The 27,100-nt window shown below is 42.6% G+C and overlaps 1 protein-coding gene across 2 annotated transcripts in view; it reads left to right on the forward strand.

Moving 5' to 3' along the window:
* The window catches only part of SARNP (SAP domain containing ribonucleoprotein), a 159,673-nt gene extending 132,908 nt beyond the window's left edge, over positions 1–26,765 (forward strand). For both annotated transcript variants that reach the window (XM_030196726.1, XM_030196724.1), the window contains 2 exons: positions 24,168–24,251; positions 26,264–26,765. In XM_030196726.1, the coding sequence (XP_030052586.1) occupies positions 24,168–24,251; positions 26,264–26,305 (126 nt within the window). In that variant the 3' untranslated portion in view covers positions 26,306–26,765. The remainder of the gene's footprint in view (positions 1–24,167; positions 24,252–26,263) is intronic.
* Positions 26,766–27,100: the final 335 nt, after the last annotated feature.

Here is a 27,100-nt window from a genome sequence, read left to right on the forward strand (position 1 = left end):
GAAATCAACAACACACAAACAATTCTACCTCATACACAATGAGTTTGAGGGCACTCTGGCAGGCACACCATAAAAAAAGTGGAGAAAAAAAGACTTCAGAACAATCGGTTCCACCTCGTTTTTAAAGGACACACCTTAGATATAATGAGGGAGCCGTTTACAATCATGTCTCTTCACAAAAAAAAAACTCCACATAAACTTTCAAAGGAGCACTGCCATGTGTCACCACAAACCTTGTAGGAGACTCAATTCACTTATCCAAGCTTGGAAAATGTGCTTAGCTCAATATACTGATGTCTTTGCCATTCATAATTCAATCCAGGTCCCAATGCTGTACTTTTTCAAAATTCCTCAAATCCCGACAGGGAAGCCCTGTTTCACTATTTCATAGCTGCCTCAGGGGAATATTTTCTTTCTTCTCATCCAAGCATTTTAAACTCCCGTCCGTCTCCAAGACACCCTGGAACAGAAAATGTTCCAAGGTGTCTTGGAGATGGATATAGTTGAACTCTATCTTATGGGCCTTGTTAAGGCAATTTTTGAAAGTAGCAAATTTAGTTTTGCTGTGACAAGTTTTTTTGCTTAGTTCTTGAATATTTTTGTAATTGTTTCATGTTGAATGTATGGCGCATGTTGTGTAAATTAATGAAAAGTTCCTATTTTTATGTACTTGAATTGTGTATTTTAGATAGCAAATGTGAAAAATGTAAAAGGCACTATAGCAACATCTCTTTTTACAATGAATGCCTGCTGCTGGAAGAGCAGTCTTGAGACATAGTCGTCTTCAGCAATATTGCAGAAAGAGATTTGTACAGTTTTGGTGGCCTTACCCTGCTTTTGCTGCCATTATGGAGCAATTCTAGGATTTATGGCAATTGTACGTACTTTCTAGAACCTGACTAGAAGTGTTTTCTGTATGCAGGGGAATTGCCTTAGACCTCAGGTCTTTAAAATAGATTGCCTGATGTTTAGAGGTCCTTCTTAGAGGAATGCATCTGTTCCACTCTCATGGTGCTGCAGAATGGGGATGTGCAAAATGTATGGGAATACAAGAAGACTGTTTGCTCCCTGATAAGACCTGAATGGAAAGGCACATGGAAAATAGCCGAGAACTGATGAGAGTGGGGGAAGGTAGAGGACAGTAAGGTCTGCAGAGAGGCTGTGTATGTAAGGATAAATGAGGGGAGGGGAAAAGGTGAGCTAAGGAAATCAGCTGACATTTTGTCAGAAAGGTCAGTGCACCCAGCAGCTGCACAGTGCCCATGGGTGCACTTGAGCATGGCCTAAGGCCAGCAATGTGGGGATGGGGAGGAGGAGGTTGATAAATGTGAAGATAGCTGCTTTTTGATAGAGGCAATTTCCCTCAGCTGGGCTTTCAGCAGCCCATGAATCAAAAGCTGTCAGTGAAGAGCTAAAGATAGAGTGAAGTTTATTGTAAGCGTGCTACCCAGTGACACTGCCTCCTCGGGTCAAGTGTGAAAGATCATTAGAAGTGCGCTGATTTGGTAGAGCCCTTAGCCTCCCCTGCAGGCTATGGGGGAAAGGGAGGGGGGTGTGACAGACCAATACAGAAATCTTAGTCCTTTCTGCTTACCCATGCGAGTTGTAGGAGTACTTGTAAAGATTTTTATTTTATTTGGATTTAGCTCACATTTTAGATCTGTCTCCCTCTTTGTTTAATTTATGAGATATTAAGGCTAATAATTTTAGAATGACAAGTCTAAATCAGCCAGGATCTTCTCGCTCTTCAACCTTGAAATAGGGTGCCTTATTGTCATGTTTCATTCAGCGTAATTGATGCAGTGTTGTCAGTTACAAACAAAATGCTGTTAACTGTTTGTCTATGAAATCCTCATCAGCACATCTAGAAACAATGGAACCCTGTTAAAATGCTTAGTATATGAGATAGTAAAATGTATTTTATCAAGAGGTAAATTTCTTCACAGCGTATCTTGACAGATCTGCCTTGGACCCTGCTGTTCTCAGAAGTGTGCACGCACATCACATGCATTTTTAGTTTTCTCATGCCACTTTGGGTTTCCAATGCAATTGTTATTGGGGATGGGATCTAGCACAATGAACCTTTTTATTTGCATCATTTCCCTATTTTATATCCCTTCCCATCTTACTTTTAATTATTGCAGCAACAGTCCTGGCCTAGGGGCCATCCACAGGTTCTTTTTATGGAAATGTGCAATCATAGGTCTTAAATCTACTTGCATTTTTTTTCTTTTGTGGTGCAGTGCTGAATTATTCTTTATGCTTCGTTGTATAAGAACAAGAGGGAGAGTTAATTTGGAGCCAATGGTCTTCACGTAGTTTTAGGGGGTAGCAACTTCTTATGCTGGGCTGTGATGCTGATGACATACACCCACCAATTTTTCTCTTTCAACCCCCTTTCGCTTGTTCCACCAGTTTGGCTCTCAGCCCCCAAACCGTGTTCCACTGCACTCGCTGTCTCAAACTCTCCACCTCTTCCTATGGTGCCCTTAGCTCCTGCCACCGTCAGCTGCCCCCCTTTGTGTCCTCTCAGTGACCTGTACTAGTATACTCTTCTCTGTCCAAGCCTTAAATATCCATTGGCTTGTACTGCTGCTCTTCTCTGATTATATATTATATATATATTTTTTAAATTAGCTTCGATATACCAAGATTCAGTAGTACAACCAAAGCAGTTTACTTATTACATTCAGGTATTGCAGCTATGAGTACTTCTGAACAGCTTGTTTTCTGTCTCAGCTGCAGCAGCTGCTCCTCCAGCAGCATGGGGATGGCAAGCCTACTGCAAGAACCCTGCAGTTCCTGTTCCCAGAAGCCACTGTACTGCCATTACTACATGTTATTGTGATGCCATGAGCTGGCCCTGGAAAGGGAGGGTGCTGGTATGGCACAAAAAAGGGGCAAGTCTTTCTACCCTGCTGCTACAGACAGAGCTTTGGACATTTATTTTATTCCTTCTGCTGGCCTGCACCCCCCTCCCCCCAAAGAGGGTTACAGGCCTTGCAGATTGTTTGCAGAAATATTTTCTTCCTTCATGTCATTTTTGCTGTCCTTCTATAATGGATATTGTATGGTGGTGGTATAGTATTGAAAATTAAAACTTTGTAATTCATGGTTTTATCTTTTTGCCTTCAAATATTTATGTTAAACAGAACCACAGCCCAAGCAGGTTGTAGTTGTGTCGTGAAAGACAGTAAGATAAAACCATGAATTACAAAGTTTTAATTTTCAATACTATACCACCACCATACAATATCCATTATAGAAGGACAGCAAAAATGACATGAAGGAAGAAAATATTTCTGCAAACAATCTGCAAGGCCTGTAACCCTCTTTGGGGGGAGGGGGGTGCCTTCAAATATTTATGTTAAACAGAACCACAGCCCAAGCAGGTTGTAGTTGTGTCGTGAAAGACAGTATGACCTGTGGACTTCTCTTGTGTCCTTTCAAAGCCTGATTCTTATAAGTGTGAAGCACTGCTTACGACTGGTAGCGCTATAGAAATGATTTGTAGTAGTATCTTTATTTTATTTATTTATTACATTTGTACCCCACGCTTTCCCACTCAAAGCAAGTTCAATGCGGCTTACATAGTAATTGGGATTGCAAAGTATTGATGGAGAGAAATAAGTTGAGTATTATCGGAGTAATAGCAGAAATAAGAATGTAGAGATGCAGGGATGAGGGGAGTAGAAGTATGAGCAAGGGTAAGTGAGCAATTGGAGAGGTAGATGAGGCGGAAGGGGATGGGCAAGATTGAAGGGAGTAGAAGAGGTGTGAGCAAGGGTATGTGAGCATTGGGGGAGGGGTCGATGAGGCGAAAGGGGATAGAACAAGGGATAAGCAGGGGACAACGTGGCGGTCATTTGGGTAGGCTTGCCTGAACAGATGGATTTATAGTGATTTCCGGAAGGACAGATGGTCACTGAGTGATCGGATTGGTCTGGGGAGGGCATTCCAGAGTTGGCTGCCTAGGAAGGAGAAGTTGGATCCTTAATAGGTTTTGTACTTGAGTCCTTTGCAATTGGGGTAATGTAGGTTGAGGTAAGTTCGTGAGGTTGTAGACATGTTCCTGGTGGGGAGGTCAATCAGGTTGAGCATATAGCCTGGAGATTCACCATAGATAATCTTGTGGATTAGTGTGTGGACTTTGAAATTGATTCGTTCTTTGATAGGGAGCCATTGAAGTTTTTTTCGAAGAGGTGTTGCACTTTCAAATCGTGGTTTGCCAAAAATGAGTCTAGCTGCTGTATTTTGGGCAGTCTGAAGTTTTTTCAGGATGTGGTTCTTGCAGCCTAAGAAAATACTGTTGCAGTAGTCGGCGTGGGTAAGTACTGTGGATTGCACCAAGTTCTGGAATGTTTTCAGGGGGAGATATGGTTTTACGCGTTTCAGTATCCACATCTTGTTGAACATTTTCTTTGTAGTGGATTTTGCGTGATCTTCGAGCGAGAGATGGTTATCTAATGTTACTCCAAGGATTTTTAAGTTGTCAGATATGGGGATTGTGGTGCCGGAGACGTTAAGGTTGGTAGGGAGGGGCCCAGAGTGGTGGGATGAGAGGATTAGGCATTGCGTTTTTTCTTTGTTCATTTTCATCATAAAGGCGTTGGCCCAAGCGGTTAAGATGTGCATGCCCGAGTCACATGATGCAGTAGAGGGAGTGAGACGTGTTTCTCTCGGCTCTCTGAGGCCCTGAAGCCCTCCAGGAGAAAAAACAATCGTTTATACCCCACACTTTTGGAAGTACGGTTTGTGCCTGTCTCTTACCAACTGATGGACAAATATATAGAGACGTCTGGGAAGAAAATGGCTAGTAAGGGCCCGAAGTGGGAGAAGGAAAAGCCCAAAGGGGGAGAAGATGGTGCGGAACAAAAGACGGCGCTGGAAGGGCAAAAATTTTCTTCAGAACAGCTGCTTCAGATCACGGAGGTAGTAGAAAGGGCACTGGAGACAAAACTGGACCGTCTTTCAGCGCAATTCTCACAATTTGAGACGCTTTTGGCAGAGACCACACATCGGACTGGAGAGCTGGAGCGTCGGCTGTCCGGGCTTGAAGACTCCACTCCCCCCATAACCTCCCAGTTTCAACAGTTAACAAAAGCAATTGAGGGGCTTACCGAGAAACTAGACGACCTTGAGAACAGGTCCCGTCGAGGGAACCTTCGCCTGGTTGGTTTCCCAGTATCTGTGAGTGACTCGGTCCTGGGATCGGTGGTAGAGCACTGGCTGAAATCAGAATTCGCTACGTCGGATCATGCGGGGCCTCTCTGCTTGGAGAGAGTGCACCACATGGGGAGGAAACAAGATGGCCACGCGAGCCCCCGAGTAGTAATCCTGAAAATACATAACTACCTGCATAAGGCAGAGATTTTACACGGATACAGATTAAAGAGAAATTAAACCAAGTTTGAAGGACACCTGATCTGCATCTTTCAAGATTTTTCGGCGCAGTTACAGGAGCGGAGGAAGCAGTTTACACCGCTTTGCCACCGTTTGCATGGAATGCAGGCAGATTTCATGCTTATATACCCAGCGCTATTAAAGATTAAGCACGATGGAAAATGGAAGACCTTTGAGAAGGTGGCTGACGCAGTGAGTCTAGTCATGGAGCTGGAGAAATGTGGTGGAACTAATAAAAAGAACAATGTGGACAGTGGAGAGTGATCTCTCTGCAAGGTACTAATCAGAGTTTGAGTTTAAAGCAGAGAGTTGCATTATGTTTGTTAAATGTGGGGATAACTGAATACATTATAGTGTCTTGTGGGGGTGGAGGGCCTCTTGCATTGCTAGTGACTCAACCCATTAGTTTGGGAGTGTGCATGATGTTTCAGGGGAGTGAGGAGGGGGGGGGGGGGGAAGAGGTAGGGGGGGTAGTAAGGGGGCAGGGGTCTTATAGAGGGAAAGGGAGAGGGTAATGGGACAAGGGGGGGTCCAGAGGGTGGGTGGTTATGACAAGGAAAATAGTATATGGTTGGGGGAGGTATGAACAAAGGTAGATGCAAGGTTTACTACTGTAGCACATGGGAGCTAAGAGGTTGAGAAAGAACAAGCACACAGGGAAGCCCCGAGGAGATGGGCTGGGCTCCAAGGGGGTAAATAGTTTAATAGCGATTATGTATAGTTGTTTGGGGTTGTATAGTGAGTAAAATAATAAAGCGTATTGTTTCATGGAATGTATCTGGGATTTCATCTCCTGTGAAAAGAACAAAAATATTGACACAACTGAAGCGTCATAAAGCGGACATAGCGTGCCTTCAGGAAACAAAGCTGTCCAATGAGGAGCATGAGAAACTGTGTAGGCAGTGGGTGGGTGAGTGCTTTTACTCATCAGCCGGAGGTGGCCGCAGGGGGGGTTGCTATTCTGATCAAAAAGGGCTTACTTTGCCAGACAAAATTGGTTCATAAAGATAAAGATGAGAGGCTCCTGTTACTGTATATTACGCTCCAAGGGCAATCCTTCTATTTATGTGCGGTGTATGTAGTCCGAATGACTATTCCCCACGTTTCTTTGAGAAATTAATGGCGTTAGCATTCCGCTTCGCAGACGCGCCATGGGTGTGGGGTGGAGATTTTAACTGGGTAATGGACGCAGATGTGGACAGGACAGGTAGACCAACCAGCAGAGAATCGAGCGGGCAAAGAGGTTTACCACATATGTGTCAGACCTTAAACTTGTTAGATGTTTGGCGTATCCTAAATCCTACCTCGCGAGACTATACACACCTTTCTAAAGCACACAAAACCTGGTCTAGGATTGATTATGTATTATCTCAAGCATGGTTTTTTAAGGCACAAGGGGCTGGTATAGATCTAATATCAGTTTCGGACCATGCATTGGTCTAGTTAGATCTAGAGGTTGAGGATCGGGAAGGACAGGGGCGCTTATGGAGGTTCCCCACCTACCTTTATAAAGATGACAAGTTTCGGGAGCATTTAGCCCAACTTTGGGACCAATACATAACAGAGAATGAGAGTCCTGATATATCATCCACCACACTATGGGAGGCGTCCAAAGCAGTATTACGAGGGGGGATCATTGCTTATGTCTGTGCACGGGCGAAACAACAGTCAACAGCCATACTGCACTTGGAACGGGAATATAGAAAAACAAAACGCTTACATATACAACACCCCACACACCAAAATTATGATATCATGTCTGCTACATTGCCGGCACTAAATACAGTTATATATGAGCGCACGAAAAAACATTTACTATATCAGATACTGAACTTTCAGAAGTTCGGAAATAAGTCCGGGAAATTATTGACAAATATTGCACGGCAACACGCAGCAAGTCGGTTGATCCCGGAGTTGTTGGGTAGGGATGGGAGGAGAGTAAACACTCCTGAGGGCATAACTCAAATATTTCATGACTATTTTACTAAGCTCTACACGGGGGAGGACCAGGGGGAGGGACCCTCGGTAATTGATTATTTAGAAGACGCGGGTCTCCCTAAATTGTCCCCGATGGCTCAAGAAATTTTATCTCAACCGCTCTCAGGACGGGAAATCCAAAAGATGATAAAGGCTCTCCTGCAGGGCTCAGCGCCGGGGCCCGATGGCTCTCCAGTGAGTATTATAAGATGTTACCACCTAAGTTCTGTGGTTCCTTAATTAAATTTTATGAAGAGGCGGTACTGCTTGGTTCTTTCCCCCAGCAGGTTAATTCAGCATTAATAACTTTGATCCCCAAGCCAGGGAAGCCAAGAAATCAGGTTACATCATATAGACCCATCTCTTTATTAAATGTGGATCTTAAGATATTGGCTAGAGCACTGGCAGAAAGGCTAGCGCCTTACTTACCGGCTTTAATTGGTGATCCACAAGCCGGGTTTGTGAGGGGCCAGCACTCCACATTAAATGTCCGAAAACTATTGTTATCGGTAGCACACTGTCAGACAGCGGGAACACCGTTACTCTTGGCAAGTTTAGACGCTGAAAAGGCATTTGATAAGGTCCACTGGGGATATTTGTTTGATGTCTTGAGATATGTGGGGGTGGGAGGCTGGTTTTATCAGGCGGTTAGGGCAATGTATACGGGTCCCACGGCACGGTTGCTGGTTAATTCGATGATCTCCCCCCCATTCGCTGTACAAATAGGAACTAGGCAAGGTTGCCCACTTTCCCCACTGTTGTTCCTTTTATATTTGGAACCGTTGCTGCGGACTATTATGAAGGACCCGGATATTGTGGGAGTGAATCTCCCTTCGCAACCGGTGAAGATTTTGGCATACGCGGACGACCTTTTGTTAACGCTCACATCGCCTAGGACCTCACTGACGCACCTGCTGTCGGTAGTGGATGAATTTGGCTTCTATTCTGGTTTCAGGCTTAATTTGCAGAAATCGGAGGCGTTGCCCAGTGGTTTGGAGATGATGGAGCAGTGGGGGGATGGCTTTCCCTTAAAATGGACTACTGACCATATTACTTACCTAGGGGTTAAAATTCTTATGTATCTGGCGACTCTATATCACTTGAACATAGACCCGTTGAAAGCAAAGACAACTGGTACATTGAGGGGGTGGTAGGGTCTCCCGCTGCCTCTTTTGGGACGAGTGGCGTTGTTTAACATGCTACTTTTCCCATTGTGGGTATACACGTTCCAGATGCTGCCCTTGTATTTGTCACCTGCGGATGAACGATGGTTACATAAAAAAATTAATTGGTTTCTCTGGCAGGGGAAACTACCTCGAGTGAGTATAACAAGAGTGCAACTCCCTAGATCAAAAGGAGGGTTGGGTCTATTAAACCTGCGGCTGTTTGAGGCACCTGTCTGGTTTCGCGAAACCTCCTTTTTCTCATGCGCCTCATCAGAACTACAACTGTTTGGCTCTACCCATTTTGCGAGTTGGTTGGGGGGTGGAAGAGGGTGTAAGGTTAAGCTGGGGCCCGCAAGATATATTGTGGGGCCTTTAAAGCAAACTTGGAGATGGGTGGCTAGATTTCTCTCCCTAAATAGAGCGATTTCACTGCTGTTGCCTATTAGGGGCAACCCAGACTTCCCCGTAGGTAGTTCCTCAGTGACCTTCCAGAGGTGGGCGGCCCAGGGTATACATTACCTGTTTCATGTGTTAACAGAAAAAGGTGAGATTAAATCTTTAGATGAGATTTGCTCTGAATTTCATCTGGCACATAGAGACGCTTTTGCCTATTATCAGCTGTGCCATTACATTAAATCATTGCCTCGACAATACTTGACAGCAGAAGTTCCGGACAAATTTAATGATTTGCTGGGGCTGGAGGCTAAACTGCGAGTGCACTGCGCTATTTCCATGCTACTCTTAGAGACTTTGCAAATAGTTTTGATTTCTCATCAGTATCACAGCAGTGGAGTGCAGAACTGGGTACCACACTAACATCTGATCAAATGAAAGAACAGTGGCAGCTGATCGTAAAAATTACTGAAAATGTGTCATGGCAGGAGATACAAATGAAATTCTTGTTGAGACTTCATATTTCACCTCATAGAGCATGGAAGGCAACGCTGAGGAATAATAGTTTCTGTGACAAATGTAAGACTTTGGGGGCCCGCCTGGGACATATGTTCTGGTCCTGCCCTTTGGTGAAACAATTCTGGATAGCGGTGGCCTCGCAGATTTCACAATATTGAGAATCTCTCCGGGGCACCTATTTGGGCAATTCCCAGAAGGTAACCGCCTGCTGGCAAAGATGAGGGCATTCCTTCAGCGCGCACTGCTTATGGGAAAAAGATCAATTCTGCTGTTATGGAGAAGTGAAGAAGCGCCCACAGTGGCTCAATGGAGAGCAGCATTAATGCAGATGTGTTTATTGGAAAAAAGAGGCATTAAGGATTTGGCGTCCAAACAAGGAACTGTTTTCTGTGAAACATGGGCTCCTTTCTGGGATACACTCACCCCAGCGGCCCGAAGTAGAATCCTGAGCTTATAAGGGGGGTTACGGGAAGGATAGATAGGTATGGTAGTGGGGGAGGGGAAATAAAAACTCAAAAAGGAAAAACCGGCTGTTATATAACTGTTTGTTGAGATGGTTGCATGTTATGCATAATGTTGATTTTCTTGCTGCCAGTGTGAAATGGCAATCTGTACTGGGTGACCTGTTAATAAAAATATTAAAAAAAAAAAAAAAAAAGATGTGCATGCCCAAGGATATTTTGTCGGAAATTTCAGTTAGATTAGATTTGAAGGGAATAAATATGGTGATGTCATCAGCATATATGAAAGGGTTGAGACCATGTCTGAATAGAGCTTTTGCTAGTGGGATCATCATAAGATTGAAAAGAATCAGGGATAGAGGGGAACCTTGAGGTACACCGCAGTTTGGTGACCAGGGAGATGAAATAGTTGAGGTTGATTTGACTTGGTAAGATCTTGAGGTGACGAAGCCTTTTATCCAATTAACGATGTTTCCGCCGATTCCAAGTTTATCCAGTAGTTTGGTTAGGATATTGTGATTTACCATATCGAATGCGCTGGATTAATCGAATTGTAAGAGGAGGATGTTGTGTCCAAGTGAAATTTCCTGTTTGAATTTGGATATTATTTATTTTTATTTATTTATTTAGTTGCATTTGTATCCCACATTTTCCCACCTATTTGCGGGCTCAGTGTGGCTTACAGTACATTGTATATTAGAGTGAGTAGGACTGTTTCTGTACTGTGAGCTGAAGTCGTTTAGTTGGGAGGTCACCCTGTTTTCCAACAATTTAATTAGCAAAGGGATGGATGCGACTGGACGGTAGTTGGTGACATCACTTGCTGGTTTCTTGGGGTTCTTAGGTATTGGTGTAAGTAGTATATTGCCATGTTCTGTAGGGAATGAGCCTTGTAGCAGGAAGTTTAGGTGGGAGGTAAGATCTGTGATAAAGCGTTCTGGAGCATCTTTCATTAGGTAGTTGGGACATGGGTCGAGATGGCAGTGAGATTTGGAGAGCTTGGTGATTGCCGTAGAAATTTCTTTAGTGGTGAGGAGGGTGAAATTTGTCCGTGAGCCGTTAGCTTGGATTTCATCTATGTAAGGGTCCAATTCGTCAAGAAAGGTATTGATATTTGCACAATCTTGGGGTATCATGCTGCAAAGATTGGTAATTTTATCATTGAAGTATTTGGCTAGTTGGTTTGCAGATGGGTAGTTTGAGGGTGAGGATGTGATTGGGTTGGTGTTGAGTAGATTTTTTATGAGTTATTGTTTTTTTATGTCTGTGCCGCTGGTTGTAATTGTGTGTAGTAGGATCTTTTAGCTCAGTTAATGGCATTTTTGTAATTTCTGTGTGATTGCTTCCATGCATTGTAGGTGAGGTTGTTTTTTGATTTAATCCATATTTTTTCTAGTTTCCTATAACCCATCAATATTATTCATGGGTTTGGGGGTAAAAGTGCCCTTTTTTTAATGATTTGAAAAAGTATGTAGTACCAAGATGAGTGGAAAAAATGAGAGGATTTGGAAAAAGTGAAAGAATGGTCAAGGGTTTGGAAGTTGTGTTTTTAGCAGAAAAAAGTGAAACATAATTATGCATTTGGAATGTAAAATCCCATTTTTCTACCAAGTAGGGCAAGGCTTAGAAACTGTTAACCACAGAATAGAGCAAGAAGTAATTTCCAAAGAACCTGAAGATAGCCAGTAAATGTTATAAAGTAGCAGGAAAAGCAAGTAGTATGGTAGAGGTGGAATCGGAGGGAGCTACCATTACCTCTAATTTTCTAGTGAGACCCTACCTTGAGAACTTTGTTCAGTTGTGGAAGTCTTATCTTTGTAAGGACATTGAGCACATGGAAACATTTTAGAGAGAAATTAGTAAAATGATATAACTTCCTACATAAAATACTCACTGAAGGACAGACAAAGAGATTAGTGAAGCCTCAAACATTTGAATATGTCTCTTAAGTAATTGAAGAACAAGCAGTCCTGGTATAAAGTTGGATGTTGAACAGCATTAAAGAAATACTACTTTACAGTGAAAATGAAGGTGCCTAGAATAACCTACTAACAGATGTTAAAGGCCAATACTGACAGAATTTTAAACATGCTTGGGTCAGATAGAGGGCAGTGGTAAGGACAAGATTGAAAGACTGGATGCAAGGCAAGTGTGAGAGGTGGGACATTCTGTGTGTTAGGGTGGATATAGGAATTTTTATGAGTAGTTACACAAAATTTCCAAAAGGAGGTGGTAGCAAGCTTAACGGATCTGTATAAGATGAGAGATCAAGCAGGCAGTCAATAAAAGATGGGTTAAGGAACTATGGGGCAGAGTTGGTGGAGCACTATCCTTTTCTGCTGTCAGAGGAACCATGTCAAAGGCTTTGCTGAAATCCAATTGGATTACATCTAGTGCACGTCCGCAATCCAGTTCTCTGGTTGCCCTGCCAAAGTATTCAATCAAATTTTTTTCATGGACAGCTTTCTCAAAACAGCTTCCCGGGAAGGTAGTGAAGACAAAAAAAAAAAAAAAAAACAGTAGCAGAATTCAGGATAGGGTGTGCACAGAAGTAAACTAATGTGGTTGCCATATTAGTCTATTTTACAGAAATAGTCAAGAAAAAATAGAGGACCTTTCCCTTGGATATGAATCTCTGCACCTGGTGTGTTTTGTGACACACAGCGCATAGTCTGAAACTTTTTTGTTTGTTTTTCTTCCTTTGACTTTCCTATCAGTTATTAGTAGTTCTTTCTTTCTTTCTTTCTTTCTTTCTTTCTTTCTTTCTTTCTTTCTTTTCCTCCAATTTAGTACTCTTCTATTTTATATTAAAGAGTAAGCCGCTCAGATGGTTTTACTGATGTGGCAGGGGAACAAGCATTAAATAAGTTTTATTAGATTTAGCAGTAAATTCCTTTTCTTCCTTTGTTTTACTCACTTGTTTTATTTTTGATTAATGAAGGGAGTGTGCCTAAAAACTGTTGCTTTTATTTCCTTGCATGAAAATAGAGGTCAACATATAAATCTACTATAATAAAACTCACCCTCAACGTACTGAGGACACTGACGTCAGTGAAGCCAAGCTCTGACTTCCTTCAAAAAGGTTCGAAGGTTCGTGGTGGTGAAGCCACCAAAATTGCTCCGGGCCCCGCCCTCTAGGGCGGAGCAATGGCAGAACAACGAAGGGGTTGGGAGGGAGGCGGGGGTGGGAAATCGCTCCGGGCCCCGCCCTTGCGTCATACGTCATGACATTGGGGGCGGAACAATGCCGGAACAGCAAAGGGGTTGCCCAGGGAGGGGGGTGTTGGCAACGAAAACCTTGCTAGCCCCCGTTTCATTTGCTCTGAAACGGGCTTCTTTTACTAGTATTACGATAAAGCTAGAGGTCAAGGTAGTTTTGGCACTGCACCAGGGAGGAAAGACCAATAAGGAAATAAGACACTTTATATAAGCCTTGTGATCCTTATTAATTATCATTTTCTGTTTTTGTTTAATTTCCCAAAGATTTGATCAAGCTCACTATCTTTAATATACTGTACACTTCTGCCATTACCCAACAATTTTGTAGTTCATGGCAGTTTCACATGGTTTCCAGGTCTTGAACAGAAGTTCTTTCTGGTTGCAGAGGACCTGGATTGTCCTTTTCCTCCTAGTACATGCAGGATGTGTAGGCCTAGGCAGAAGATAATGTAAAACAAAATCTGAGCTTTATAGAGCTGTGCACTATGCATGCGTTAGTATATCCCATGCCAGCTTTGTTGTATGGGGCTACCTGTGCTCTAGTTTTTCCAAGCGCTCATTGAACATAAATCTTCGTCTTACTTCCCAAGATTTGTTCACATGGTGTCACCTCAGGTTCACGTGTCCTTTTTTTTTAATAATCCCATATTTAGGTTTGTGTTTGGGGGTTTTTTGTGTGTTGTTAATTTTTGACACAGCTGTGACCTGTGCTGGCATTGATAACAATTTTTTTTCATTGAACCATCTGACTTTGTAGTAGTAATTGTTCTACCAATTTCCCAGAAATGAGACTCCCAGCAGCATCAAGAAGCACAGACAGTCCATTGGGACAAAGATGATCTCAGATGTCCATGAATTATGCCTGGCTTGTGGAAATAGATCCCACTAAAGAACATCAGTGGAGGTCGCTGGAACACACCATCGTTAAAGTGAAGGAGTCCACAGGATCAGTACCAGCATCAAGGAATCTTGATGCAGAGCAAAGATAAGGAATCATTGACCTTGGTTCTTATTTGTGCATGATACTGGGAGCAAGGAGATTGAGGCAGCTGCCATTTTGCCTTCCAAGCCTCCCAGCAAATAGGACTACTCATGCTTGAGTAGATCGAGGATTGCTTCAACCTTCAAGGACTTGAGGTTCAACAATTGATGTAGGTCAAGTTATTCAGAAAAATGTATCCTCTCCTCCTGCACCTCATTCATCATTGGCAATGTTTGATGAGCTGGACAGGAAGTTCCACGAGATGCAGAACCACCATCTGGCGGGGATCACTGCACTGGCACCAACTTCAGTGCCGAGACTCTTAACTTTTCCTGGAGGCAAGGCATTGAAGAGCTTCTTCATTAGTAGCAATCACTCAAGTCTTGAGTGTATCCACATTGTCCCCCTCCCAGGCCCCTACCACCTGTCTGTAATTGTGGATTATAAGTACTTAAGTAATGCCACACTGGGAAAAGACCAAGGGTCCATCGAGCCCAGCATCTTATCCACGACAGCGGCCAATCCAGGCCAAGGGCACCTGGCAAGCTTCCCAAACGTACAAACATTCTATACATGTTATTCCTGGAATTGTGGATTTTTCCCATGTCCATTTAGTAGTGGTTTATGGACTTGTCCTTTAGGAAACCGTCTAACTCCTTTTTAAACTCTGCCAAGCTAACCGCCTTCACCACGTTCTCCGGAAACGAATTCCAGAGTTTAATTATGCGTTGGGTGAAGAAAAATTTTCTCCTATTTGTTTTAAATGTACTACACTGTAGTTTCATCGCATGCCCCCTAGTCCTAGTATTTTTGGAAAGCGTGAACAGACGCTTCACATCCACCTGTTCCACTCCACTCATTAATTTATTTACCTCTATCATGTCTCCCCTCAGCCGTCTCTTCTCCAAGCTGAAAAGCCCTAGCCTCCTTAGTCTTTCTTCATAGGGAAGTCATCCCATCCCCCGCTATCATTTTACTCACCCTTCGCTGCACCTTTTCCATACCTTTTCTAATAATACCCAGCATTCTATTCGCTTTCCGAGCCGCAGCAGCACACTGGGCAGAAGGTTTCAGTGTATTATCGACAATGACACCCAGATCCCTTTCTTGGTCCGTAACTCCTAACGTGGAACCTTGCATGACAGCTATAATTCGGGTTCTTTTTTCCCACATGCATCACCTTGCACTTGCTCACATTAAACGTCATCTGCCATCTAGCCGCCCAGTCTCGTAAGGTCCTTCTGTAATTTTTCATAATCCTGTCGCGAGTTAACGACTTTGAATAACTTTGTGTCATCAGCAAATTTAATTACCTCACTAGTTACTCCCATCTCTAAATCATTTATAAATATATTAAAAAGCAGCGGTCCTAGCACAGACCCCTGAGGAACCCCACTAACTACCCTTCTCCATTGTGAATACTGCCCATTTAACCCCATTCTCTGTTTCCTATTCTTCAACCAGTTTTTAATCCACAATAGGACATTTCCTCCTATCCCATGACCCTCCAATTTCCTCTGTAGCCTTTCATGAGGCACCTTGTCAAACGCCTTTTGAAAATCCAGATACACAATATCAACCGGCTCCCCTTTGTCCACATATTTGTTTATACTACTTTAAAGAATTGAAGTAAATTGGTCAGGCAAGATTTTCCCACACAATAGCTGTGTTGACTCGGTCTCAGTAATCCATGTCCTTGGATGTGCTCTATTATTTTATTTTTGTTACATTTGTACCCTGCGCTTTCCCACTCTCACCAGGAAAAAAAAATTAAATGATCCCAGGTTCCAATCTAATTCATGTTTAATGTGGGATAAAATGCCATAAATCAGTAAATAAATATAAACTTTTAATGCTGAGCACCTGATTCTCAAAGTGAACATATTCCAAACACTATAATGAAAATAAAATTATTTTTTCTACCTTTGTTGTCTGGTGACTTTGTTTTTCTGATCATGCTGGCCCAGTATCTGATTCTGCTGCTATCTGTCCTCTTAACTCAGTTTCCAGGGCTTCCTTGTCATTTATTTCTTTCCTTTCCTCCTTTCTTCTTCATTTCTGGTCCTCAGCTTCTGCCTATTTTCTTCATCCATGTGCAGTTTTTCTCCTCGCTTCCTTTTCCCTCATCTCATCTCCTTCCTCACTTTTCTCTCCCCTCCATCCATATCCAGCATTTCTTCTCTCTCCCCTCCTCTCCCCTGCCCTGCATGCACCCATGTCCAGCAGTGACCCTCCTTTTCCCTGTCCTCCATCCACCCATGTCCAGCAGTGACCCTCCTCTCCCCTGCCCTGCATGCACCCATACCCAGCGACCCCCCCCCCCTCCCTCCATCCACCCATGCCCAGCAGCGACTCCCTTTTCCCCCTTGCCACTCCCTTCCTAGTTTTTTGGCAAATTCTCCCTCCCTCCCAATCTGTTCCCTCACCGCCCGCTTGTTATTTGAATTCTTCGGGGCAGGCGGTCTTGCCTGCCCGCTTCCAGCACTGACTGTCCCCCGCTGCCGATTCACGCTTCAAAATGGCCGCAGAGACTTCAGCAGAAGTCTCGGCGGCCATTTTTAAAGCGTGAACCGGCAGGGGAGGACAGTCAGCACTGGAAGTGGGCAGGCAAGACTGCCTGCCCCAAAGAATTCAAAAAACAAGCTGGCGGTGAGGCGGATCCGGAGGGAGGGAGGAGAGCCAGAGCCGGTTAGCAATTTTCAACAACCGGCTCGCAAGCCAGAAGAAAATTTAACAACCGGCTCGTGCGAGCCGGCTCCAGCACACCACTGATAGGAGATAAGATGGAGAGGGATGAGAGAGTACTAGAAGTGTTTTTCTGTTTCATTAAACACCCATTTTAACTTAGGCTTTAACCAATAAACACTGATTAAAACACTTGTAACATTAGAAACCCTACTTTTATAAATATATGATCAAATCATGGAGGCCTTATTTACTAGCCAGTAGTGCTGTCCAATTTATGATTTGAATCTATTCGTTTTGGGTGAATCGATTCAGATCGATTTTATTTCAGAAAAAAATTGAGTCCCAATTCAGGATTTCCCCACTTCCCTCCCTTCTGCTGTCACCGAAGCTGCTGCTGCTTCCCTCCCTACCTGCTGTCACCAAAGCTGCTGCTGCTTCCCTCCCTCCCGCTCTCACCATCTCTCTAGTGGCGCAGGATGCCAGCTCTGTCCTGGAACAGGAACTGACACCAGGATGGGACAGGATCAGCAGCCGCACCAATGCAAGGAGGTTGGATGAAAGCAGGAGATGGGATGACATCAAAATGCTGAAGCCAATTAGGTTAATCTCTTTTTCTTCCCCCACACAGCTGTCATCCCCGTATATCAAAACAAAGCAAACAAGCATATGAGCTGGGCTGCTGCATCCATGTTGTTTTTTTATGCTGGTAACATTTTTATTTGATCCCACTTATATTTTCAAACATGCTGGCTTGTGCAGCATACAGATGTACACAGGAAGTATAATAATGGAATAACTTTTCATAGGTAGAGTAGTAATTCGTGTTAAATCTTAATCAATATGTAATTTGGAGAGGCTGGTTATAGGGACACCATAGCACGTGTTATATTCGTGCAGAGATTTTTTTTTCTCCTGGTAAGGGGCCACTAAAACAGACATGATGTTATGAGAATCAGGTGTTCAACATTTAGAGTTTCTATTTATTTATTATAAACTAGTAAAAATTTTCCGTTTCTGGCGGCGATGAAACGGGCACTAGCGGGCAGGGGACTCCCTTCCCCTCCCCTTGCGCGTGTCTCCCTGGTGGTCTAGAGGTACCTGTTCGGTGGGGGCAGGAAAGAAAGAGCCCCCTCTTTCCTGCCCGTAGCGGTGGTGGTAGCCTCCTTGCTGCATCGTGTGGGAGTCCGGCTCTTGGCGTTTCAAAATGGTCGCCGAGAGTTGAAGTCTCGCGATGCAGCTTGAACTATCGGCGGCCATTTTGAAACGCCGAGAGCCGGACTCCCACACGATGCAGCAAGGAAGCTACCACCACCGCTACGGGCAGGAAAGGGGGGGCTCTTTCTTTCCTGCCCCGACTGAACAGGTACCTCTAGACCACCAGGGAGACACGAGTAAGGGGAGGGGGAGCGGGGAGGTGACGGGGGCGAGGGACGTTGCTGAGGGTGAGTGTGGTACCGTGGGCGGGGTGGTAACTTCTAAGGGGCTGGGCTATGTGGCGAAAGGGGCTGGGTTGATGTGGACGTCGTGGGCGGCTGGGATTTTTTGGAAGGGGAGGAGTAGGGAAACACGCTCCAATTAGCCTTGTTATCGTGTTCCGCCCTCGACGTCATCACGTGTGACACGAGGGCGGGGCATGAAGATGTTGTGGCTTCACCACCATGAAACCACGAACCGGTGTGTGAGTGGCTTCAGTGACGTCAGTGTCCTCAGAATGTTGAGGGTGCGTTTTATTATAGTAGATAAGTAAATATAAGTAAACATTTATATCCCACAACAAACATGAACTAGGTTTATTTATTTAGATTTTTGCTCACACCTTTTTCAGTAGTAGCTCAAGGTGAGTTACATTCAGGTACACTGGGTATTTCTCTGTCCCAGGAGGGCTCACAATCTAAGTTTGTACCTGAGGCAATGGAGGGTTAAGTGACTTGCCCAAGATCACAAGGAGCAGCAGTGGGATTTGAACCGGCCACCTCTGGATTGCAAGACCGGTGCTCTAATCACTGGGCCACTCCACTCCTCCAGGTTGAAACCTGTGAGCATTTAAAATCTTTTTTTTTTTTTCCTGTGCCTAGATCAAAGGAGAAAAATGGTTTGTTTGAACTTGCTCTCTTTGTTTTGTGGAATGCAGTGGTAGATTATAGAAATCCACCTGTATACACTATCGCTGTCCTCCCACTGACTGAGTCACAGCTGCCTCTGGGCGAGTCTCCCACTCTCAAATTATCCCCACTGATTTCTAGGTTACTGGATCCACAATCCCAGTGGTCCCACAGTTCCCAGAAAGCACTCGCAGACCCATCACACAAACCACCAGGATTTTTTATCAGTCCAGACAGGCAGAGACAATAAACTAAAAGAAAATGTTTATTGTCTGACATTGAACAATGAACAAAAAATGTGCAATCAGCAAACAATAACAGGTAACTGAAATGTGGATCAATTATAACACTAACTAAACATTTGTTTACTTTTTAAAAAGTACCTGGGACAATAAGGACATAACTGTTTGTTTACTGAGCCTCTCTTTTCTTCCGGGCTAAGACTGGTGAAAAAACCAGTACAATTCAAAAGAGAAGCTCTCCTGGGCCAATCAGAGCCCAGTCAAGAAGTTAAAAAAACAAACAAAACAAAACTGGTTATATCACTATAGGCATTTCCTTTATCTGTGTGCTAACTAAAAGAAAGAAGGTCAGTTCTTTGTAACAGCTTAAAACATAATGTGCACCACCTGCTGGCCAAACTAGAGAAATGCAATTCTACAGGCTTAAAACACACTTTTCTGTCACAGTCTCCTCTGGCAATATGTTAGCTTTAGGATCACTGTTTTATGAAAACATATTTGAATTTGATATCATGTCCTATTTATTCATGAAGGGCCCTTTTTTGTGGAGGTGGTGGTGGGGTATGTTTTGAACTTAATTTTAATTCTGAACAATAATTGAGATAGTGTAGACATTGTAGAGAAGTAGAGGCTGGTACAGTTTAACCTTTCATTGCAAATGCTTTCTGTAATGTTTAAAATGTTCAATTGCTGCTGTCTGTGTTACTTTGTTATAATATTAGCATATGTCTGAGGCTATGGGCCCCTATGTTTCAGTTAAGCTGAATCAAATTTAAAAACCAATTCATATGAGTGAATTGAATCGAAAAAGTTTTGAGTGAATCGGACAGCACTACTAGCCAAGTTTATACTTGGACCTTTTGCCACAGAACACTTTTTAGAATGGTCTGAACTATCCAGATTATGCTTATGGATCATAAAACTAACTCTGATGAGGAGAAATCTGCTAGTTTTCTCTGATATCACATTCTTTCAGAGGAAAAGAGAACATTGCACCAAAGTACCTATTCACTGAGTTTGTCAAGAAAATGGAGGAAGTATAGCCCAAGAAAAAATGCTGGACATCCTCTTTCCACACACCCCACATCCCCGAAGGAGCCATAATAGTGCCCTTTCATGGTGTCTTTAAGGAAGCACTGATGAGAACATGGGAGAACCCTCTCCCTGTGCAATCTGCTAACACTTAACTATAAAGTAGATTATGTGTATAGAATCCAGAGGGCTTCTGGTTTTGAGAAGCTGCTCCCTCAGAGAGACCTTACCCTAGATCTTCTTTTGAGGAGAGATTACCAGAGTTTTGTGCTTACCTCACAAATAGCTTCTTGCTATCTTTCTATGGACCAGTATATGCAAAACATTCTGGATAGGACATGTTTTTCTCAAGAGAAATATGGTGACCTTTGGAACATCAGTGGACAGGGATAGGAATGTGAAAAACCCATGATAAGGTACAGTCTGATTATTTTAAGTTGACATTAAGACCTTTCTTCCTTGGATATCGGTGCCCCAGATTCTCATGACTGTAGGTATCGGGCCTCATATTTTTACTGGAAAGGCTTGCTGGTGTGTGTTGCAAGGGAAATAAACTTTTGGAGAAAAGGTCAATGAAATAGTGGACAAGATTAGAAACCACTATTAGCTGCTTCACACCTATGAAGGTACGCCAGTGGGTACTGACAAGACATTTGTAAAGGGGAGAGGGGAGCTGAGGTTTTATGTAAACCATTGGCTCATTGTAACCTTGGATACTTGGGTTCTCAATATAATATGGAATTGATATAGACTTCGTCTATTGGAAACCTTCCATATCGCTCACCAAGTGTATTGTAGTCAAATTGTCAGCATCATGATGAACTTCTAAAAGAACTCTCCTCCCGCTAATAGACTAATACAGTTGAACTTGTTTTACCAGGTGAAAGCGCAAAGATTTTACTACAATTATTTGCTGATCCCAAAGAAAATAGGAAACCTCTATACCATCTTAGACCTAGGAGCCTTGAACAAATTCCTCATAAATGAAAAGTTCAATATGGTTTCTCTGGGCACCTTTTTCCCTTTGTTGTTTGACATACTGCCTGTAAATAAAATGGTTCCTCGATCAAACGGAGCTGACACCCACAGAGATGCATGGTGGTGACATCAGGTTAAGATACTTGCATACTGGCAAGTACTAGCTGTGGTAGTGATGCTGATAGCTTTTATTTTGAGCCACTAGATTCTTGTGAGCTGAAGTATTTGACTGGAGTGTCTTATTTTTGGTGGTGGTCACTTCAACACACAATCATTCAGCTCTATGCCTCTTAATTATTTGTGTATCCTCTACAAGATTTAATAACAGTAGGATGGTTCAGCACATGTGTTCAGTTCAACCTAGCATTTATAATCTGCGTAACCAAAGTAGAATGGAAGCACAGAAACAAAGTGAAAGGCATTCAAAATTTAACTTGATAACTAAATATTTACCGTTAGAAATAGAAAAACAACATAACATAATAACTATACTAGTAGTACAATTATTACAATAGTAAATCAACTCAATAATAAAAATCTGCAAGAAAGAATAAAATGTAATGAGTACAGAAAGAGAAAGTAGTGGCCTCAGTAGGAAATGTGAAGCCCCATTTTCCAAATTGAACCCTTGGTACATTCATATTTCCCTGGTATTTTACAAAAGGCTGCACTGAACTCTGAGCCTGTCATAAAATACATGTTAAGGATACTGGCAAATCATGTGTATTTTCCAACATGACTAGCCAGACCATTAATTTTACAAAAACGTGTATGTATATACAGTGCAATTTGCTTGTGCAAGGGTCTGGCCCCAAAGAAATACATGCAGTTAACCAGAGTGTGCACTTAACTGTTGTGACCCAAAGAAGCTTGACATCTGATAAACATATGCACAGTACTGTTTATTATACATACAGTATACAGTCTCCGTTAACTGACGTTAGGCTTACTTGAAGTAATCAGTCATAGTCCTCTGTACACTATTGTGTCTGTGAGTTCCATAGACTACGTCTGCCAGACGGTAAAAACTGTCATAGCACTGACATCCAGTGGCCTCCAGATAGGCCCACATGGTGTTGAAACTCTCTAGCGCTCTTGCAAAAGTGACAGGAGGTTGTTGAATTTCGTCAGCATGTGCCTCACTGCTCATTTCATCATCAGCCGTTGCCTGCGTGTAGACGCATATCTCAAGATCAGTGCTGTCATCAGCTGTTTGTAAATCGTAATCAACAGCTACGTAGTGATGAAACTCCTCTTTAGTAACACCGGCTGGGATAACAGCTGCATCTGTTTCGTCCCTCTCCACATCCTTAACAAAACTTGCCCGCTTGTAGCAGTTCACAATGGTTGCCTGTGTAACATGATTCCAGGCTTCTTTCTGCATATGTAGGGAATCCAACAGTGATAGATTACGAGCCAGTTCAACAGCACGTTTATCCTTGCCAATCTGGTCATCCATAATGTTCATCGGATGACTTAGCACAAGAGCCCGATAATGTTTTTTGAAATTGGCTATTATGCCCTTGATCCATAGGTTGGATCAGAGAGGTAGTGTTTGGTGGCAGGAAGACCACCTTGACGTTAGACAGCCTGACATCATCACTGTGTGCAGCACAATTATCAGAAAGCAACAAAATCTGACACTTTTGTGCCCGCATTCTAGTGTCTAACTTCTTTAGCCACTGCTCTGCACTGAGTTTAGCAAATTTGGTTTTTGTTTGGTTTTTTTTTTTTGTTAGAATTGCCCCACTTATATAGTATGTAGCTTTCTGAAACTGCCATTTATACATGTAGCTAGTCAAACATGTAAATGCCACAGTTTACAAATGTAGATGCTTCTAAAATGACCTCCACACCATGTTTTTGCATTTCCTACATGCATCCTAAGTTCCTGGCAGTTGATTTGTCCTTCCAGCATTTTTTTTCCATGTATCCCTGAAAGTGAGCAATACCTTGTACAGCTCGCATTGCAAAAGAACATTAGCTGCTGCCTTGGAGTAGACTAAAACCCTTCAGAAGGACCACCCAGCTTTGGTTCCTTTGACTACAGTAAATGTGGGACTGCTTTAGTCATGCACATACTTTCTAATCTGGATAACAGACTGCATCTCTTTCACTTAGGCCCAGGCAGACTTGATCCTGGAAGGGTTTGTCCAGGGTCATAATGCTAGGGCCATGTCAGTGTCTGTAACCCACCTGATATCATCCTTTTATGGATGAAATCCACAAGGTTGCGATATGATCTGTGCAGACATTCACATATCATTACAGAAAAGGCCAGTTGTTACTTGTTGCTGGTTGTTATTCTGGTTTTCATTTTTCCTTTTTTATGTCAAAGGTAATACTTGTAAGGGATGAGTACCCTGCTTGCTCTAAGGGGAGAGCATAGTTGCTTACCTGTAATGGATGTTCTCTAAGGACAGCAGGATAACAGTTCTCACAAAACCCACATGCCATCTCTAGGAGTTGGTGTGTTCCTTAACGCTGTATGGAATGGAAGTGGCCCTGTGTGACGGCACTAATGCAGGAAGTCCTGCCCATGAACGGTGCACTGCTCTAGAAAGCTCTTGGAGCTTTTTTACATTCTCTCTGGCCTGGGCTTTGTTGGTCACCCATTTGAGAACTGGTATCTTGCTGCTTTTGGAGAGCAACTGTTGCAGGTAAGCAACTTTGCTTTTCTGTTTTCAGGATGGTGCTTTCTTGAGGGTTTTGGAGCTTCGAGCAGCAAAAAGTTCCAAATTCATCAAGGTGCACTTCTAATAGTGGGAGGAAGATCCACCTGCCTTTACACATTCTAGAATAGGCAAAGTTCTGCCGCTTGCATATCTGTTCTGGGAGAAAAGAAAAAAAAAAACCTTGGTGGTAGTCATATTTTGTATGTACCAGGAAGCTTTCTTCCTCATGTACAGGATCTGAGTTTGTCTTTTTAATATGTATTTTTGTTACGATTAATTCCTGTAAATAATCTTTTCTAAAAAAAATTACAACATTTTTCTTTCTAACAGAGTGAAGATGACGAGAAGCTGAAGAAGAGGAAGGAACGATTTGGCATCCTAACAAGTTCAGCAGGAGTCACAGAAGACTCTGAGGTAATTTGTCTATACATGTATACATATACACACGTGCATGCACATACACATATAGAATATAGATAATGTTTACCACTGTCCTCCATCTGTGCAGCCTGCAGCTTCTTGCTCACCTGTGTCCATTTGTCTACAGCAAAGCTTTTCCCTTAGTTTAGCTAACTAGCCTACTGATTTGTTTTGGTTGTGATGTGGAAGAGGAGAAAGGGTATCAGCAGCCATTACCCCTGAAGATTTTATTTACTTTATTTTTAAATTATGAATTTGTTACTGGCCTCATGCCTATTTCAAGCATCCATAAATACACAATACTCTGGGAGATGTAGTGCTGGAGACAGAAAATATTAATTTTGTCTTTTATAAAGAACTTCTTTGTTTTTAGTGTATCTAAATTAGTCCTGTAATTTCCCACCCTGTTGCCTCCCCAGGCTATTTATTCTATTTTTTTTTTAATTCCTGAGATTTATAAGGTTCTGGTGTATAGCACTAAAGAAGTATCTGGGGGGAGGTTGACTGCATTTTTAGTGTTCCTCTCACCTTTTCCATGAATGGGAGCATGTTAACCTTTGCCCTTTCCTAATTTCTTCACCTCCCTTCTGCCTCAGAGGGCTTCCATCCTTCTGAAGTGACCATTGTTCACAGTTACCTCTTCTCTGAGCATGGTGCCTTGAATAGGGGGAAAGTCATTTAGCCAAAGCACAAAAAAAAGACTAAATAAATAACATTTAGTAAAATCAATAGGTTGTTTCAGCTGCAGGCTCACCCATTTAAAGCTTTGTGTGTTTGTGCTAGTAAAACATTAAACTCTGCATGCCTGGTGTTTAAAGATTACAAGGGTTTTTGAGTTGCTAGAAGTTTCCAGCATGGGGGAGGGGAATGGCATATTTCTGCAGTGCATGCTGTGTGTGGCAGCTCCTGTCTTGTATGGTGGTTGGCACTGTGCTTTGAGACTTAACCAGCTGAGGAGGGGACAGCAGGTGATTCCTTTTCAATTGTTAATCACAAATTTAATTCCCTTTAAGCTCCTTTTCAAGTTAGTGCAGCGCCTACTATCAAGGAAAAATGTCTTCTGTTGAAAGTTAATAGAACCATTTCAGCATTATCTCTGCAAATTTGATTTAATTTTCTTACATAAAATCTAACCAATAGTTATAATCAGTAGTATAATGGTATTTAGCTGTCTTATGCACAGTTATAATACTGTATTGGTTCACCTTTCTTTGATGGAGGAGAAACAAATGTCTAAAATCTTTGAAAGCTCCTCTTTGAAATGATTACAAATTTGAGTAAGATGCTTTCGTGCTGTTTTGCCATCAGTAAAGAGCCCTGCTGCATCTAAAAAAAAAAAATAGCTGAAGAATGACCTTGGTAAGAAACGCAGAGAGACCTTGAGAAGCAAATGGTGGTTCCATAGTATAGAGTGAATTCAACTTGGATAGCTAAGGAGATACTGAAGTGAGTTCAAAGCTCAGAGTATGACTATAATAAAAGTATAAGTTAAGCCATAGGTTAAGACAAAACTAAGCAAAACTTAGGGATACAGTGTAGAGAAGGAATAAGGCTATGTGCAGGATGCAGATAGTACTGTAACTTTTAGTTTTGGGTTTGGAGGCTATACCAATATCTGAAATTAGTGTAATAAAAACACAGAATGTAACGTGAAAGGTCAATTACTTATTATATACTGTTATCTATCTGTTCTGCCCAGGTTTGCCTTGCCTCTCTAGTTTTTTTTTTTTTCCCATTTTGGGCAGATGACCAAATATATTCCCATGCCTAAACCAGCACCAGCTCTCCCTTTCTCTCTCCCCAGTGTCTACTCAACTTCATATCGTGTTCCTACTACTGTCCCTCATATCTGCCCCAAGCCTGTTTAAATTCCATTATCGTTTTGGACCCTGCCAGGCTGTTGCCTTTTCATCTTCTGCTCTTATTTTTGCAAGTCCAAGATTTAATCCGTGTATCAGTCTTGTATCTGAAACTCTTCCTTTTTTGTCATCCTTTCCTTGTTTCAGGCAAAGAAGAGAAAAAGAGCTGAGCGCTTTGGGATCGTCTGAGGTTGCAGCCCGTTACTACTGTTTCCTTAAAAACTCATTCTGTTTTAAACTCAGTAAGGAATACGTAGGATTCCTGTACCACCCCCCACCCCCATTGTAAAATATAGAATGAAAAACAAATGACTGTAAGGCCAAATGTCTGTTGTCCCCTGGCCAGAGTTGATGGCCTGAGCTCTTTGACCCAGTTGGTGGTTAGAGAATGTGCTCCCCCCACAACCTTTGTACGGCGCACGACATCTAAACAACAGAGGAGACATGCCATCCTGGAGGGGTTCCATCATAACTGTTCAGTGGATTGCTGTTTGAGTTACGTTTAGTGATAATTCATGGGAAAGTAAAGGGATGGGTAGGGATAAGAGGACCCATCAGATTTAGGGAGACCTATGTAAAAGAGAAATTATGAGAATTGTTGGGGGTCTTTTTATTTTCAGCACAAAATAAACTAATTTTCCATCTTTTTCTCTCTCTTTCCCAAGAGGGTCACTTTACCCAAGTAAGAAGCACATAGCAAATGACTTTTTTTCCATCCAGTTTTTAGCATATTAGAGGGAACGTGCATTCTGTCATACCTTTGCTTAGTCCCATGCACAGATATAGTGTTGGTGTATATGGATACTGTAACTTGTTGTAATAATAGGAAATATAGGGATCTTTGTTACTTGCAATTGTGTGATTGTGACGGTGTATGAAAGGAAATTGAGCAACTGGGAGTCTATAGTGCCCTTCCCCAGCCCCTTTATTCTGTCAGAAAACCATTTGCTTCTGAACAACCATGTGCTCCTCCATGTGATTAAG

Source organism: Microcaecilia unicolor, chromosome 3 (assembly GCF_901765095.1).
Source record: "Microcaecilia unicolor chromosome 3, aMicUni1.1, whole genome shotgun sequence".
Taxonomy (NCBI): domain Eukaryota; kingdom Metazoa; phylum Chordata; class Amphibia; order Gymnophiona; family Siphonopidae; genus Microcaecilia; species Microcaecilia unicolor.